This window comes from Leuresthes tenuis, unplaced genomic scaffold (assembly GCF_036924035.1).
Source record: "Leuresthes tenuis unplaced genomic scaffold, fLeuTen1.0.hap1 SCAF_18, whole genome shotgun sequence".
NCBI lineage: Eukaryota > Metazoa > Chordata > Actinopteri > Atheriniformes > Atherinopsidae > Leuresthes > Leuresthes tenuis.
The window spans coordinates 13,293,590-13,308,812 of NW_027325372.1; the positions used below are offsets into that span (position 1 = coordinate 13,293,590).

Below are 15,223 nucleotides of genomic sequence, written 5' to 3' on the forward strand. Positions count from 1 at the left end.
TCATTTGATGCAGAACTTGTTATGCGGTAGGACCCGTCCAACATCCTTCCTTTGTTAGGTTCAGCTACTACATTTCCCATAGTTCCTTTGTAAGCGGCCGCCGTGCTGGGTGACAGCTATCCGGCGCCGAGACACCGATAGACACTCAGACGAAAGAACCATGGCGGCCACGGGTGGAGGGAAAATTAGAAGCCGGAGATATCACATCGCTTCTAAACCTTACGCCAAGAATAAACAGGTAAATCAAGTGGAAGTTTTCAGGTTAAGACCCCGTTTCGAATACATTACAGTGACTGTAGCGCCACCATTCCCCAGATATTGTTATTGTTTTGTTGGAGACATTTTATGGCCTACTGTTACCGCTCGTGGCCTCCACGCGCTGCTAGCATGTCCAGGAAATGCTAACGAATTAGCAGGTTGGCTTGTATGTTAGCAAAATCAGGCGCACCTGACAGGTCAAATAACGGCATTGTGTTGTTTAGAATAGTTAGCCATTATTTATTTGCCACTGTACACTCAACAAGCTGAGATAACTAGCATTGGCTCAGATCGTTAGTTTACAGTAGTTAGCAAAGTTAGCGGAAGGCAAGGAAGTACAATTCCAAGTATTAGCCGAAGCAGCTAATTCGAGCTAGCAACTAGCATCTGCGAGCAACGTATTGTTGTCTTTAGTTTCTTTAATGTGGCAGGTGAAAGTCACACAATCGTATATTTAAATATTACTTATGCACAAATTTACGTGCAACTGTCTTTCATATAGTTAAAGACCCATGTGGAGTCAATGTAGATGTAAGCTAGAGTTGGCAAGTTTAATTGCGCAGGGAGCCTTGGCTGATTGGGGACCCACATGGTTGTCTGTCGAATCATTAACCGCCTGCACATCATAGTAGTCTGTTTTAAAACCACCATATAATATCAATAATGGACTTGAGTGGCCGGATACATGACAGATCCACTGACCTGTTTTGTCATTACAGACACATTTCCAATAAATTGCATGTTTGAGGGTTAATAATGGCATCCCACCAGTGTGTTCTTTGATTAGAGAGGTTAATGGACTGGTAAGCCCACTTGAAATAATTTCAACAACTTGGTTAGCTGACCGTGTATTGATGGTGTAATGATCTCTGTACAATTAGATGACTGCGGTACCTTATAAAAGAATATAAATTGTACTCTGTATTCATTTGTACAGATTGATAGATCCAGGCTTAAGGGGGATAACTGTTATTTTGGTTAGTTAGCCATATTTGTCTGGATGGCTCAATAAGGAGCTAGCCATATTAGGTTTCAAAATAGAATCATAATGAAAGTAGCATATGTAAACATATTGCAAAATCAGGGTTTTACTTCAGAGGCATATTTATCTTTGTGACACTCTTAGACTTCCTTAATTTATAAAGTGTGTTAAGGATTCACAATACAAAGAAGCACCATATTACAAAGGAATATCAAGCAGAATCGCTCTGTTAATTTGACATGTTATTGTTTTAGCTTTGTTTGAAATCTGATAAGCTGTGAAGTGAGTTAACATGTGCTTTAATTGTATAATACAGCAGACTTGTGCAATTCTTCTAACTGATGCTGCTTAGTATGAGGTGTCCGTATCATTACAAAGTTTTCGACACCCATTCCCGACTTCATTATTAGTCTATTATTTCATTATTTCTAAGAATACCCCACAAAAAATGTTAGTTTGTGATAACATATAGTGTTAAAGTGAGGAGAGCTTATATTTATACCAACAACAGATCAATACAGCAACACTGTTTGAGGAAATGCAAATATAAATTTAAATGCTCCCCAGCCATGCGGTTAATCATGATTTTTATCTCTTCTGTTGTTATGTATTGACTCAGTTGGAAGTCATGTAGACTTCCATCCATCCATTTTCTATACCGTCAATCCGTCGGTCGTGTCGCGGGGGGGGCTGGAGCCTATCCCAGCAGTCATCGGGCGAAAGGCGGGGTACACCCTGGACAGGTTGCCAGTCCATCACAGGGCCACATAGAGACAAACGAGACAAACAACCACACACGCTCACTGCTAAGGACAATTTAAAGTCAGCAATTAACCTAACATGCACGTTTTTGGACGGTGGGAGGAAGCTGGAGTACCCGGAGAGAACCCACGTGTACACGGGGAGAACATGCAAACTTGTCATGTAGACTTGTTAAATGAAAATTATAACAAAGACCAGTGTTTTTAAAAAAAATATATATATACAAATAATAATAATAATTATTATCCAAATCTTATTTAAACGATGGGTTTAGCTTTCTTCTACTTGCTTGGATTACACAGCAGGCTGAAAAGCAGAAGGAGGTTAAGAAGTTATACACCAACGTAAGTGATTGTGTGCCCGTTGAGAGGAACTCAACATGAACATAATTTTAAGTGTAAAGCTATCCTTTTTTTGCTCAGAGCACTTATCTGTGCATGTATCATAATTGATGTTGATGATAACAGACCAAGACAGAGGTTGCTGTTGTCCCTGCAACACTAAGGAGGGATTGAATTGTCAGAAATAAGTGATCCAGTTGCTATTTCCAAAAGCTGTTCTTTGATGTTGATGGGAAAATGGAGATATTTCACAATGACTTTGGAAAATACTAAATAAAATTATCAGAGTATTCAGCTGCTTTTGCGCTGTTTTTGGTGTGATTTTCAAGACTGTAGCACATCACTTTGAATGTTGCTATGGCAATTAATCTTTGGGGGGGTGGCATTATCTCGTTTTCTCCTTTTAAGAATGATCCACCGTAACCTTTGTTGAATGATATAAGAAAGGAGGCGTTGAAGCACCTTTACTTTTGAGTTAATAGATTTAATAAAAACACTCAAGTCTCGGGGACAATAACTTCTTTTTTTTTTATGTAACCTAACATTATCAGGGCCATCACACGTGTGCAGTTAAAGTTACGTGTTTCCACATGGGGTGAAGTTCAGTGTAGCCCACAGGTGTATGTTCTAGATAAACAGAAGAAAGAGGCTCGTGTGACTCTTATCTGGTATGAAAAGCCGCCGTCCAATCGACAGCGTCTGTATGAAGAAAAGCACAAGCCAGCTGCTGCGTTTACCTAAGATTTCCCTTACTTTTCTCATCACAACGCAGGGCAGCAGTGCCTTCATCTAATGACAAGGAAGTAGTCACAGCAGCAGACTAGGAGCTTTGAAAAGAAGTTTAAAAAACACTAATACAATGTTGTTTTCCATTCTTTTCAAACAGACTTGCTCTCAAACATTTCCTTTGCATTAATTGTTTATAGCAATTAATGTGTGTTGTAGGATAGTCTTCCTTATTGATTTGAATTCATCCAGCTTTAGCCCTCGGTACAGTCAGATCAACATCACTTGTTCAGTGTTTCATACAGTGTCTGACCTAGTTTCTGTCTTACCAAGCTTGTGTTTTGTTTTGCACAAAGAATGATGAATAGCCTCCCGTTTTCAATACGACTATCCATCTTATTCAGATTTTTAAAAAATGCAGTGTTGATTACTGTAAGTTTCTAATCACAAGGCTAGAACTGTTATATATTAATGTGCTCAAAAATGTGTTGTTGCTTAGCCATAATTTGGCTGTTTTTGAGCTTTGAATAATAGAAGCAGTGCTTTGTTTTTCTTGAGGTGAGAAATTGAAAAATAAATCTGCAAAACCTTCTGTTTGCAACTTTTTCTGATAGTTAGCATTTTATACAGAGTTAGTTGTCAAATAACCTTTCTGAGAACGCTACAAATGATATTTAGAGTTGATGAGTCTTTGTTGTTCATATATAGATTGATAAATGTCTGCACTTTGACGAAGTCAAGCGAGAGGTGCCTGTGACTGTCTGTACGTCTCACTCATTTGCATCACACTTGAACAGCTCTGTCTTCTCGTCTCATGTTTAAATAGCAGCAGTCAGGCCTCATCAGTCGAGTGACGGACACAGTAAAGAGCATCGTTCCTTCCTGGCTTCAAAAATACTTCAAGAACGAAGATGCATCCGACGGAGGAGATGCAGCACAGGGGACAGACCAGAACTGCCAGGCGCCGCCTCCACCTAATGGCAGTGAAGAGGGACCACCTCCCCTTGATGGACGTGACTCCCCAGAGCCAAGCACCAGTAACACAGGTGGAGGATTCTTTGAGGGACTTGTTGTCTTTTGCATGAGATTTGTGTCCAAACTGTTTTTTTTCCACCATGCTCACCTTATACTTCTGTCCCTTTTACGCAGAACCCTCAACTAGCCGTGCATCCCTGAACTTTCAGGATTATGTGCTCTCTCGACCTCCTCTGAGCCGCTCCCACCTTCACTTTACCCCGCTGGATGCCTCCTCCCCAGCCTTGGGAGCCTCCAGCAGCCTCTTCTCACAGCCCTCCACCTCCTCAGCCCCTGGCCCTTTTTCCACGGGCTTCTCTTTAGTTAAAGAGATCAAGGACAACCTCTCACAGCATGAAGACGATAACATCTCCACTACAAGCGGCTTCTCTTCCCGTGCATCTGATAAAGGTAAGAGCGCAGTGTTTAAGCAAGAGATAAACAGTTTGTGTAGGTGAGTGTTTTATGGTATAATAGCATTGTGTATTTGAAATAATGAAAATCTTAAACAGATAGCCAGCACTGACAGGAACTCTGAAAACTGTGGCTTTGTCCCAGAGTATAAGGTGGACAATCTCAGCTTTGGGGTTTTTAGCAATTTGTGTCCCTACACACTCTGGCTACTGTTTAAATTATTGATTTAGACTCAAAGATACCGCCACGATGCTCTTTACTGCGTCTGTCACTCAACTGATGAGGCATAAATGTTTAGAAAATAAAAATACACTACATATTTATTTAACTGGGCTGATTAGCATAGTTCAGTGTGTTTTGGATATCACCTGGAGAGATAATTGGTTGGAATAAATACTCCTCATGTTGCTGAAGTTAATGCACGAAAGTGTGAAAGTAGTAGAAAACACACATTTGTACAGATTTTTAGTTTATTGTCTGATATTGAACCACATCACATGGACAGTCCAGCCACAGAACCAAAAGAAACTGTTGCATATCTGTTAAACAATGTCTTACCACATTATGTGTATGGATTGCCAATAAATCAACACTTTATCTTAAAGCTTGTTCTAAGATTCTGAAATGGTTTCAATATATTTTCTCTTTCAGATGTCCCCACTTCCAAAACTGCATCACTTCCCCAGCTGTGGTCACCAGAGATGGACAGAACTAACTCTGGACCTCAGCCCTCCCAGTCCAGTCTGAAAAAGCCTTCTTTCAACCTTTCTGTCTTTGGAACCTCGTCCAATGTGAGTATTTGCCAGTCCATCGAGAAGCTGAGTTCATCAGCATGTAACGGTAAACAAGTCGCTATGTAAACAGATCTGTGGAAGAACTTGGGATTTTGGCATTTTAGCTTTTCCTGAAGAGCTGTGCTATTAATTAAGTAACCCCCTTAATATAAAATACTTCCCTGGGGTTGGAACTGATGTCATATTTACTGATCCATGCGTGTAGATTTCGTAAAGTGTTATACCTTAAGATTTACCTCATTAATTAGCATTCACAAAATGTCTGTCTGACACCGATTTAAAGATTACTAGAGGAAATTCATGTTGAATATCAGGTGTCACCAGGAATTTTGCTAAGAGAGTTTGAGCTCATTAAGAATGTTTCAGAAGTTGGAGCTAATATTCACATCTGCCAAGACCAATATTTGGTGAAAAACCTTCGTTTTGAATTCCACATTTTCCTTTCAACCTGTTTGTTTGGCTTTGTTTCCTTTACGAATTACAAAAAATAAATAATAATGACATGTTTTTTTGATTGTTTTTAAGATTGTCACTGGGTTTTTTTAAATAATATCTTGGAAAATTACCCTGGACCATGTCTGACTTTTGTATTACCCTTTCTTTCAGTCAACGTTAAACAGCAGCACGTTGCTTAACTCTAGCCAGCTTGGAGATTCACCCTTCTACCCTGGGAAGACCACATATGGCGGGGCAGCAGCAGTCAGGAGCGCTCGAAGTCGCCCTGGAACACCTTATCAGGTGGCGTATTAATGTTCATGTAATGTGGAGACCAACAGTTAACATTTGATTTTTTTTAAAAGAAAAATCCCACTTGGTCAAAGTTAAGTCAGGGCTCATTCAGTCTAGTTATTACTGTCTTACCTTCGAAGGTTTGGTAAAGCAACAGATTTCTGACACTTGCAGGACTTACGGTGTGAGCATTTGATTAAACACTAATTTACTGGATCTGATGTATAGGCCCCAGTGAGAAGACAGATCAAGGCCAAGCCTGCTGGTGCTCAACCCTGTGGGGTGACCAGCGCCACCGCCAGACGCATCCTGCAGTCCCTGGAGCGCATGTCGAGCCCACTGGCTGTAAGTACACAAACAGACACCAGACGTAACTCAACCTCGAAATTTGAGGTGAAACGGTGAAAAAACTTATGGTGTCATGGCGCACATTGTTTCTGGAAAATGCTTATTTAAAAAAAAAAAAAATAAAAACATTTTTTTTTTACATTTTCATTTGTCTTCCACAGGATGCTAAGAGAATCCCAGCAGCAGCCTCATCCAACTTGTCACACGTGAGTCACTTTGTACAATATATAACACATGCTTTGATAACTAACACCTGAAAAAACAGTTGCCATTAAGAGCTTTAGAATTTCACTCACATAAACTCTCTCTGCAGTCACGGGACGACATGAATCTGAATGCTTCGCATCCTCAGTCGAAAAAGAAACGGGTAAGTTCATGTCTTGTGTGTGAATATTTGAATTTGCACAGAGAAGTTCACTTTTTGGTGCGTTTCACCGATTTTAGATATAAAATCTTGCATATCCCCATATCGTTTTCAGCTTGTATGCAGATAAACAACAAAACTTGTGAATAATCTACTGTCTGTTGAGCTTGGTGGTGTGAACACTGGTATGATTGTACAGACCCACCGGCACATGTTGCGTTTTGTCCTTCTGTCATTTTCTGTCCCAATGCTTGTTTGCCTCCCTGCACCCTCATGAACAGGCTTCTTTCCAGCTGTTCATCACTGCAAATGTGCGTTTGTCCATGATATGTGTACATACTTGTGCACTTGTGAGCAAAGCTCTGATACAGTGCTAAATGTGTTTGGCTCCTGAAAGTGTGTTAAGTGTAGTCCATTGTTAAGTTGTGCCAGCTGTGGACTCGGTAATAACTGTCAGGCATTCCCGTCCGTGACAGCTGCTTTGTAAAGGATCAAACAAAGGTTTACTGACCATCACAGGCCTGAAACTGTCATCATTTCATAAATTATGGCTGTTTTATCTAAATGGGGACTGAAATGTATTCCAACCATTACTGGGTTTCCATTGGGTTGTTCCTATTGAGCAGAGCCTATTTTTTTCACATAAACCGTATCAATTTAAGCCCCGAACTTTAAAGATTAAACCAACCAATCTCCTCTCATGGATGTTTGTCAGAAATACTTTTTCAAAATTATTCCAATCTAGTTTATAAAATCATCTTTTACTCGTTAGCTTTTTATAGGGAAAAAATGTTAATTTTTCACTTGCTGTCATGAAATGACCTGAATAAGGAGAACTTATTGTGTCAAGCAGTGTAACTCTGAGCCGCACTTGTTAAACAGAACAGCAGATCACATGTAAAGAGTTATAAATCTGGACAGTTGCTGTTGTAGAAGTAATACTGATACTTGGAGTAATACTAAAATGCAAAGGTTTGCCATGTATTTTCATGCTTTTTGCCACACGACACACAATTAGAGCAAGCAGCAGCGCTGCTTTGTGACTGGCATTTCTTTGTCTAAACCCCTTTACGTGTTTTATCGTCTTTTACTGAAATTCAGATGGACTCAGCCCTCCCACCTGTGCAGAAACTCGTGGTCCCTGCTGTGGCTTCTGTTTCAGGAAATCGTGCAGTGTCCTTCAGGCCAACTTTGACGCCTGGAGGACTGAGCCGACCTCTGGACAGGACCGCACAGGAGAAGACGGTAAGTAGCACACTGCTGTAACATTCACTGAGGCCAAATGGTGCTGAAGAATACTTCATTGTTATTGTTTTTTTGTTATTCCTGTAGCCCACAAGACAATCGCCACAACTACCTGAAGCATCCCCAGGTCCATCTCAAAGGTAAAACTATTGGTGTCGTTAGATATGGTGCCCCATTATAAAACAGTGAACATAGTGTCATTACTTTTCCGTTTGGGTTCGTGTCTTCTAGCACAAAGAGTTACCGTGGCCCAGTCTATCCTCTGTCCAGCACCCCTGCAGCCAGCAGTATGAGCTCCGGAGGGGGCAAGATCAAGAGAGAGAGGGCCAGTCTGCGGCCCTCCTCCAAGCGTCCCGAAGAAGATGAAGTGAGACCTTTGTACATCCAGACATTTTTTTTTATGTTAATATGTTAGAATACCAGAGGCATTTATAATTTGATACATGTTTGTGTTCTTACTTTAGGTGGCTGAGGTACCGGACATCCCAAGAATTTCACTTCCTATCAGCGCATCTGCTTTGCCAGCCTTCAGCTTCTCCTCTTCCCTGTCGCCTCCCACCATCTCCACCGCTATTAGCTCCACCCCTGAAATCACAGCTGTTACTCCTTCAAAGGCAACAAATACTAACAAGGTATAAGGTTTGTCATAAAAGTCTTGATGCTACTATGATGATTTCTAAAATTCTGCCTATCAACATGTTTTTTTTTCCTCTTCCAGGAGCCACCAAAGGCATCGACACCACCTTGTGTACCTTTTACATTTTCCTCCCCTATTGTCAAAGCCACTGCTGCTAGCCCACCTTCCTATTCTCCATCTGTAAGGACATTTTAAAAACTTCTTTGAACTACAATGTCTCAAATTTCTTAAACTGAGCTTGCAGAAGTGACACGGATGATCATTTCTTTGGTTTGTTTCTTTGTAGACTGGATTTACTTTCAGTGCACCTGTAGCAAAGCTGGGTCCTTCCATGTCAAATGGAAAGCTCACCACAACCACAGCAGCAACAGGTAAGGGAAGCATCCCACAGTCGACATGTTTATTGATGGCTTGCATTGGTTGAGAATATTTCAAGTAGGTTCTGCTCTTTTTTCATGTTTAACAGTGAAGCCAACAACAAGCAAGAGCACAGACGATTTTGAAGGGCCTTTCAAACCAGCCAAGACCCTGAAGGAAGGCAGTGTGCTGGATCTTCTCAAATCACCAGGTTAGGATCAGTGTAATTAATTAGCATTGTTTTCTTTTATTCCTCTGGTGGTTCATTCCTTCTCTTATTTGTTTTGTTTGTTGTCTCCAGGCTTTGCCTCTCCTGTTGCTCAGATTAACCCAGGTCCTGACTCCACTCCCCAGCAGACAACCACAGCAGCTGCCCCCTCCACTGTTACAGCCTCCTCCTCCTCCTCCACCCCTTCGTCGACAGGGTTCAGTAGTTTATTCAAAGCATCCACAGACTGGAGCTGTGACGTGTGCTTGGTTGAGAACAAGCAATCGGACACGAAATGTGTTTGTTGTATGGCCCCGAAGCCCAACTCCTCAACCAAATCACTGGACAGTAAACCATCACCCTCCAGCTCCGTTGGGTTGGCAAGCAGCAGTAAGAACACCACCTCCACCACTACAACCACAACTGGTTTTGGCACAATGTTTTCCAAACCTGAAGGAACCTGGGACTGTGACACGTGTCTTGTTCGGAACAAACCCGATGCAGTAAAGTGCGTGGCCTGTGAAACGGCCAAACCCGGGACGGGCCTCAAACCCTCACTGACTTTTCTCTCTGCCTTCTCAGCTGTTAAGACTGTACCTGCATCCACAGCCCCTGTTTCCACAGGCTTCAGTGGATTTGGAGACAAATTCAAAAAACCTGAGGGTACATGGGAATGCGACACATGTATGGTCCAGAACAAGGCAGAGGATACCAAGTGTGTGGCCTGCACGAGTGCTAAACCAGGTAATGAGAGCATGACTATGGCATTGAGAATTTTCAATTCTGGTTGTAGCAGGTACCTTTTAAAAAGCCTTCTTCTAACCATCTTTTTTTTTCTTTTTCAACCACTCTGAAGGAACCTCAGCTGATGTGTCTTCATCAGCCAGCAGCACCCCGGTGTTTGGCTTGGGAGACAAGTTTAAGAAGCCAGAGGGAGCCTGGGATTGTGATGTCTGTCTAGTGCAGAATAAGGCTGCTGATGTGAAGTGTGTTGCCTGTCAGGCAGCCAAACCTGGAGCTACTGTGGAGCCCAAGGGTAACAAAAAGCAGCCAGCTTTTAAAATTTTGAAATAGCTTGTTAAAGTTCAGGCTTGGCAGACATAGTCATGCTTTAGATATGCTGATACCATCTAGATATTTTGTTGCTGTATCTTTGTTACATTGTACCTGAGAGTTTTTGTGCACAACCTGCCCCTCATCCACACTTAAGCATTTTTGTTGTCCTTTGTCTCTCTTCAGCCTTTGGGTCTTTTGGCTCCTCAACTGGTGGGACCTCAGGATCATCTACTTTTGGCTCTTCTACTTCCGGAGGTTTTAAGTTTGGCACATCAGACAGTAAATCCGGATCTGCAAGTTTTAAGTTTGGTACCTCTACTTCGGAGTCATCTTCTACTTCATCAGGTGGATTCAAATTCGGGGTCCCATCAGAAAAATCCTCATCAGAATCCTCTTCTAAAGACACTACTAACTCATCAGGGTTCAAATTTGGCAGCTCCTCAGAGGGCTTTAAATTTGGGACTGCCTCGAGTGATGACAAGAAGTCAGACCAGCCTGCTGCAAGTTCTGGGTTCAAGTTTGGAGTCGGTGGTGGGATAGCGTTTGGAACTGGATCATCTAACACAGAAAGTAACTCTTCTAAAGGTGGCTTTACCTTTGGACTGTCTAAACCTGAAGAGAAAACGTCAGAAACCACCACTACCACCTCATCCTCTGTAAGTTTCACTCCTCCTCCTTCCTCACAAGGAAAAAGAGACAATGCAGCATCATCAAATGACACCACATCAACAAACACCAACGCTACCACCGCCAAAAGTACAACAAAGGGCTCGGTATTTGGAAGATTGGGCGAGCCAACTTTGGCGACCAACTCGCCAAAAGTGAGCTCCTCATTTGGATCCTTACCAGCAGGTAAGGAGACTGCTGCTCCCACTTTCACCTTTGGAAAGCCAGAGGAAAAGAGGGCAGCAGCTGCCTCCCCCACTCCATCAGCCTTTGTCTTTGGAGCTGTTAGTAAGGACACAGACTCTGCACCTGCACCAGCTGGTTCGGGAGGCTTTTCGTTCAGCAAGACCAGTGCTCCAACAGAACAACCTCCACCGCCTTACCCTTTTGGCAAGGCAGCAGAAAAGAGTGACACGTGTGCTTCAGAAGCCCCAAAGCCCACATTCAGCTTTGGACAAAGTGCTGCAGGTACTCCTTTTTTAGATAAGTAGCTTTGAATTAACTTTTGATTCTAATGACTTATCAGTGTTGTACTGCTGTGAGTGACTTGTTTAAGGAGTAGTTTATCATTTTTCAAAGAGCTTTTTTTGTGTGAGGTACTACTACTAACATGGTTTCCCCTGAACAGATTCTTCTGCTGCTCCAAAACCAGCGTTTTCTTTCATGGCTAATAATCCCTCCAACACCACCACCTCGTCATCCTCCACCCCAACTCCCAGTCTGTTTGGCGCTGCCGACAGCAGCAGCTCCACACCAGCCCCAGCTCCTACTGCAACCCCCAGCTCTTTTGTGTTCGGTCAGCCTTCTACAACCACCAGTGATGCTGCTCAGACCTTTCTCTTTGGCCAGACTCAGGACAGCCAGCCATCTGTCCCATCAAGTGCCCCCCTGAATTCTGTCCCAGCTCCGGCACCAGCTCAGCCCTTCATCTTTGGTGCTCCTACCAATCCTGCTGCTGCTCCTGCACCTGCTCCTGCACCTGCACCTGCTGCTGCTGCTGCTGCTGCTCCTCCTCCTGCTGCTGCTGCTGCTGCTGCAACCCCCTCCTTTGGTTTTGGAGCAGCAGCTGCAGCACCCTCTGTTGCCTCTTCATCAGGTCTGCATTTGCTGTGGCACTTCATAATGGTTCCTTTTCTCCTGAGTTATTTAACATATTAAACATGCATTTCTGTGCTTGAACAACGACTTTGACACATTTACATTAGATATAACAGATTTTATACACTCTGTGTCTTAATTTTTTTATTTATTTTTTTAACTTGCAGCTCAATCCGCAGCTCCTTCACCGTTTGCATTCAGCTCGGCCCCCTCTGTTGGTTTTGGGGCCAACCAGACTTCTACATTTGGATCATCTTTTGGATCTCCTTTCACAGCCACACCTTCGCAGACCTCGGCCTTTGGGGCCAAACCCAGCGCTGCCCCTGTCTTTGGACAACAAACCAACTCCACACCTGTGTTTGGGGCGGCTGCAAATTCAGCAACAAGTGAGTAATCATGTGTTGCGTTACAGGAATGTGCCGACTGACTTATTTCCATGTTAATATCCTCATGACTTGAGGTCAAATGTTTAAATTTGACACACCTTTGCTAGGTGGAGGCTTTCCGTTTGGAGGAGCCAGTACATTTGGAGCCACAAATAACAACACATCAGGTGTATTTACTTTTGGAGCGGGATCTGCAGGCTCTCCTGCCCCTTCTGCAAACCCCTCCCTCACTCACCAGTCAGGAGCAGCTGGTGGCGGATTCAACTTTGCGCAGCCTCCAGCGTTCAACATTGGGTATGTTGCAGTTCATGCAGTGTTTTCTACAAAGGGGCATATTTAAATGAGATATATTCGGATGAAATAACATTTCTAGTGTTACTTTCAAATCAGAATCAAGTATAAAAATCTTTTAACCAAGATCAACTGGTAAGATAATAGACACATCAATGTTGAACAGTGGAATCAATACATTAAACAGTTAGACAGTGTTAATTAGTTAACTTAAAGGACTGGGTATTGCACTCTCTGCGAGGTCAGCACTTGCTTTGAGTTGGGAATGACATCCACAGCCTCTTGATGGGATGGCTTTCAAATGACCATGATGTTATTCAGCCATGTGAAATGGTCATTTAGCAGCCCCATACAGCATCCTTCTGCTTCAGCCACAGCCAGTGACTGCTTCTTTCAGCAGTGGTGGCGAGATCTTAATTGACATTGATTAACCGTTAACATGGTTGCTGTCTCATGATCTTTTGTCTTCCAGGTCTGTTAAATCCTTCACTGCATCTCCAGCTGCACAGCAAACAATTGCTGGGCGGAAGATCAAAACTGCGGTGCGGCGTAGAAAGTAGAGCCCCATGGCCTCCACAGGACAGCAGACTTGACTTCGACTCGACTGTGTCCCGACTCATTGAAGACTGAATAAAGTCCTGGAAGTTCTCAGCTCGATGGAGGCCGACGACGATGGCGTGTGTAGAGGGAGCGATGCTCGACACCGCTTTGTGCTTGTGTTTGGTGGGCTTTAGCTGTGGGCTCGGCTGGTTAGTAAATGGTTCTCACACGTAGACCAGAAGTGTTAATGTAACACCTTAAGACTTCACATTTAAAAAAAAAGAAAAGAAAAATAAGAAGACCTGACTGAACTATGACCCCGACTTAGCAATCTTGCAATGACCCCCACACTTTAACATGTAAAACAAGCAAAACAGTCATATCTATATTTTACACACCGGCAAATGTCTGCTAGACTTAAGGCATGACTTTTTGTAATAAAATTACAAAGGCAAAAACTGCAAATTTAAAGAGTTGTGAGTGTACACTTATTGATTAGTATGGGTGAACAGGTTATGAGCTGTGAAATGCAGAGAGGTAGTGAGAGCTGTGTGGTAAATCTCTAGTGGTAATCCTGCAAACTATTTAGACTGCCCCTTTGCAGGAATCGTTGGAGATGGAGTCGTGGTGTCAGTGCAGTGTGCTGTATGTACAGGGCTGAGCGTTAAATCTTTGTGTCGAATGCAGAGTGCTTGTGGGTTTTTTTTTTTTTTTTTTTGGTTCCTCTTATGTACAGACTTGAGGTGTGTTTGGTTTCTTTGTACATGCTGAAGTCGTTTGTTGGTGTGTGTATGAATACTGAACGACAGTTGTCGCCTTGGCCGCCAGCCGGTGTCGCCATAGGTGGGCTAGCAAATGAATGTCAAAAAAGCAAAACCAGGGGAGGAAGGAAGGAAGGAAGGAGGGCAGGGTTTGGGGGTTGGGAAGACGCATCCATGCACTGTGGAGGATGGACTGGGCCGGAGGATTATGCCCTCGTTCGACTCCTTTAGGACTTTGTAAATGCATAGTTTCAAAATTCTTGTTCCATGTTTAATTTTTCTCTGGTTCGCTCCACAGCTCTGCTTTTTGTGCCCTCTTGTCTTTCTCGATCTCTTCCTGATTCCTTGTTCTCTCCCTTTATCTCTCTGCCTCTCCCTCTTTATCTCTCTTAATTGGCCTTTGAATATTATAAAACCTGTAAATAGTGATATTTTTTTTAATCTGTGAAGTTGAATTTTTGTGTTACGAACTCCACATTCAGCATTTTTGTCTTTAGAATTTATTATGTATATTCCTATATTCAAAGTTGCCCGAATCCATTTAAAAGGAGCTTAAATGCAAATTGGAGAGCCTTTGATGACTAAAGGTATATTGGCTTTTCTGATCCACTTTTGTTTGGACCAAAACCAGTATTGTACAAAGTATTAAGTATATATTTTTCTATTGCGTGTTTAAATGGACGAGGGTGACTTTGGATGATAAGGAAGTCAGTTTAATTTTAAAGCCATGATTATTACTGGATGAGTGATAAAATTAAAACCATGGGTAATTACCATCAATAAAACTACAAAAAATAATTTACCCCTTGTGGTACTGTGTTGTTTGTTTTGTTTTTCTTATACAGAGCTCATATTTTGTTGGATTTTATGATTTTCACAGGATATCCACGCTACTGTTTGTTGGCCCCCTGATTGGTTATTTAATAAGCGCCTTAAATTTACTCTTTGCAACTTTAAAATCCACTCGTACACGTCTTTGACTTGACATTTTAATAGCAAAACTGTCTGAATATGTTGATGTTTGATATGTAAAAGAAATACAAGGCATGTGGGCCTCGTTTTTAAACCTGTATGAAGCTTAAAAATCAACCTGTTTTTGTTTGTTTGTATCCAGCATATACATTCACATAGGATTTTGTTTGGTTCACTAATAGCTATAAGCTGCTTTATATACCTCGTGGTCAGTTTTTGTGAAACTGATCTGGAGCTCATTGAAATGTGTTCAACAGTTATTTCTGATACAGCT

General features: G+C 42.3%; 1 protein-coding gene across 3 annotated transcripts; it reads left to right on the forward strand.

The window, feature by feature from the left end:
* The first annotated feature begins 121 nt into the window (after positions 1–121).
* On the forward strand, positions 122–14,779 carry nup153 (nucleoporin 153). 3 transcript variants are annotated; one of them, XM_072371122.1, is made up of 23 exons: positions 122–238; positions 3,896–4,115; positions 4,219–4,494; positions 5,149–5,288; positions 5,898–6,029; positions 6,249–6,365; positions 6,530–6,574; positions 6,682–6,735; positions 7,834–7,977; positions 8,065–8,117; positions 8,209–8,344; positions 8,442–8,609; positions 8,696–8,794; positions 8,901–8,985; positions 9,081–9,182; positions 9,273–9,923; positions 10,036–10,215; positions 10,419–11,369; positions 11,530–11,850; positions 11,881–11,997; positions 12,167–12,385; positions 12,493–12,679; positions 13,149–14,779. In XM_072371122.1, the coding sequence occupies exons 1-23, from the start codon at positions 161–163 to the stop codon at positions 13,234–13,236; spliced, it is 4,563 nt and encodes a 1,520-aa protein (XP_072227223.1). In that variant the 5' UTR covers positions 122–160; the 3' UTR covers positions 13,237–14,779. The 3 variants fall into 3 exon arrangements, with proteins under 3 accessions (XP_072227223.1, XP_072227221.1, XP_072227222.1); XM_072371120.1 differs by having other exon boundaries at positions 11,530–11,997; XM_072371121.1 differs by having other exon boundaries at positions 3,899–4,115; positions 11,530–11,997.
* The last annotated feature ends 444 nt before the right edge of the window (positions 14,780–15,223 follow it).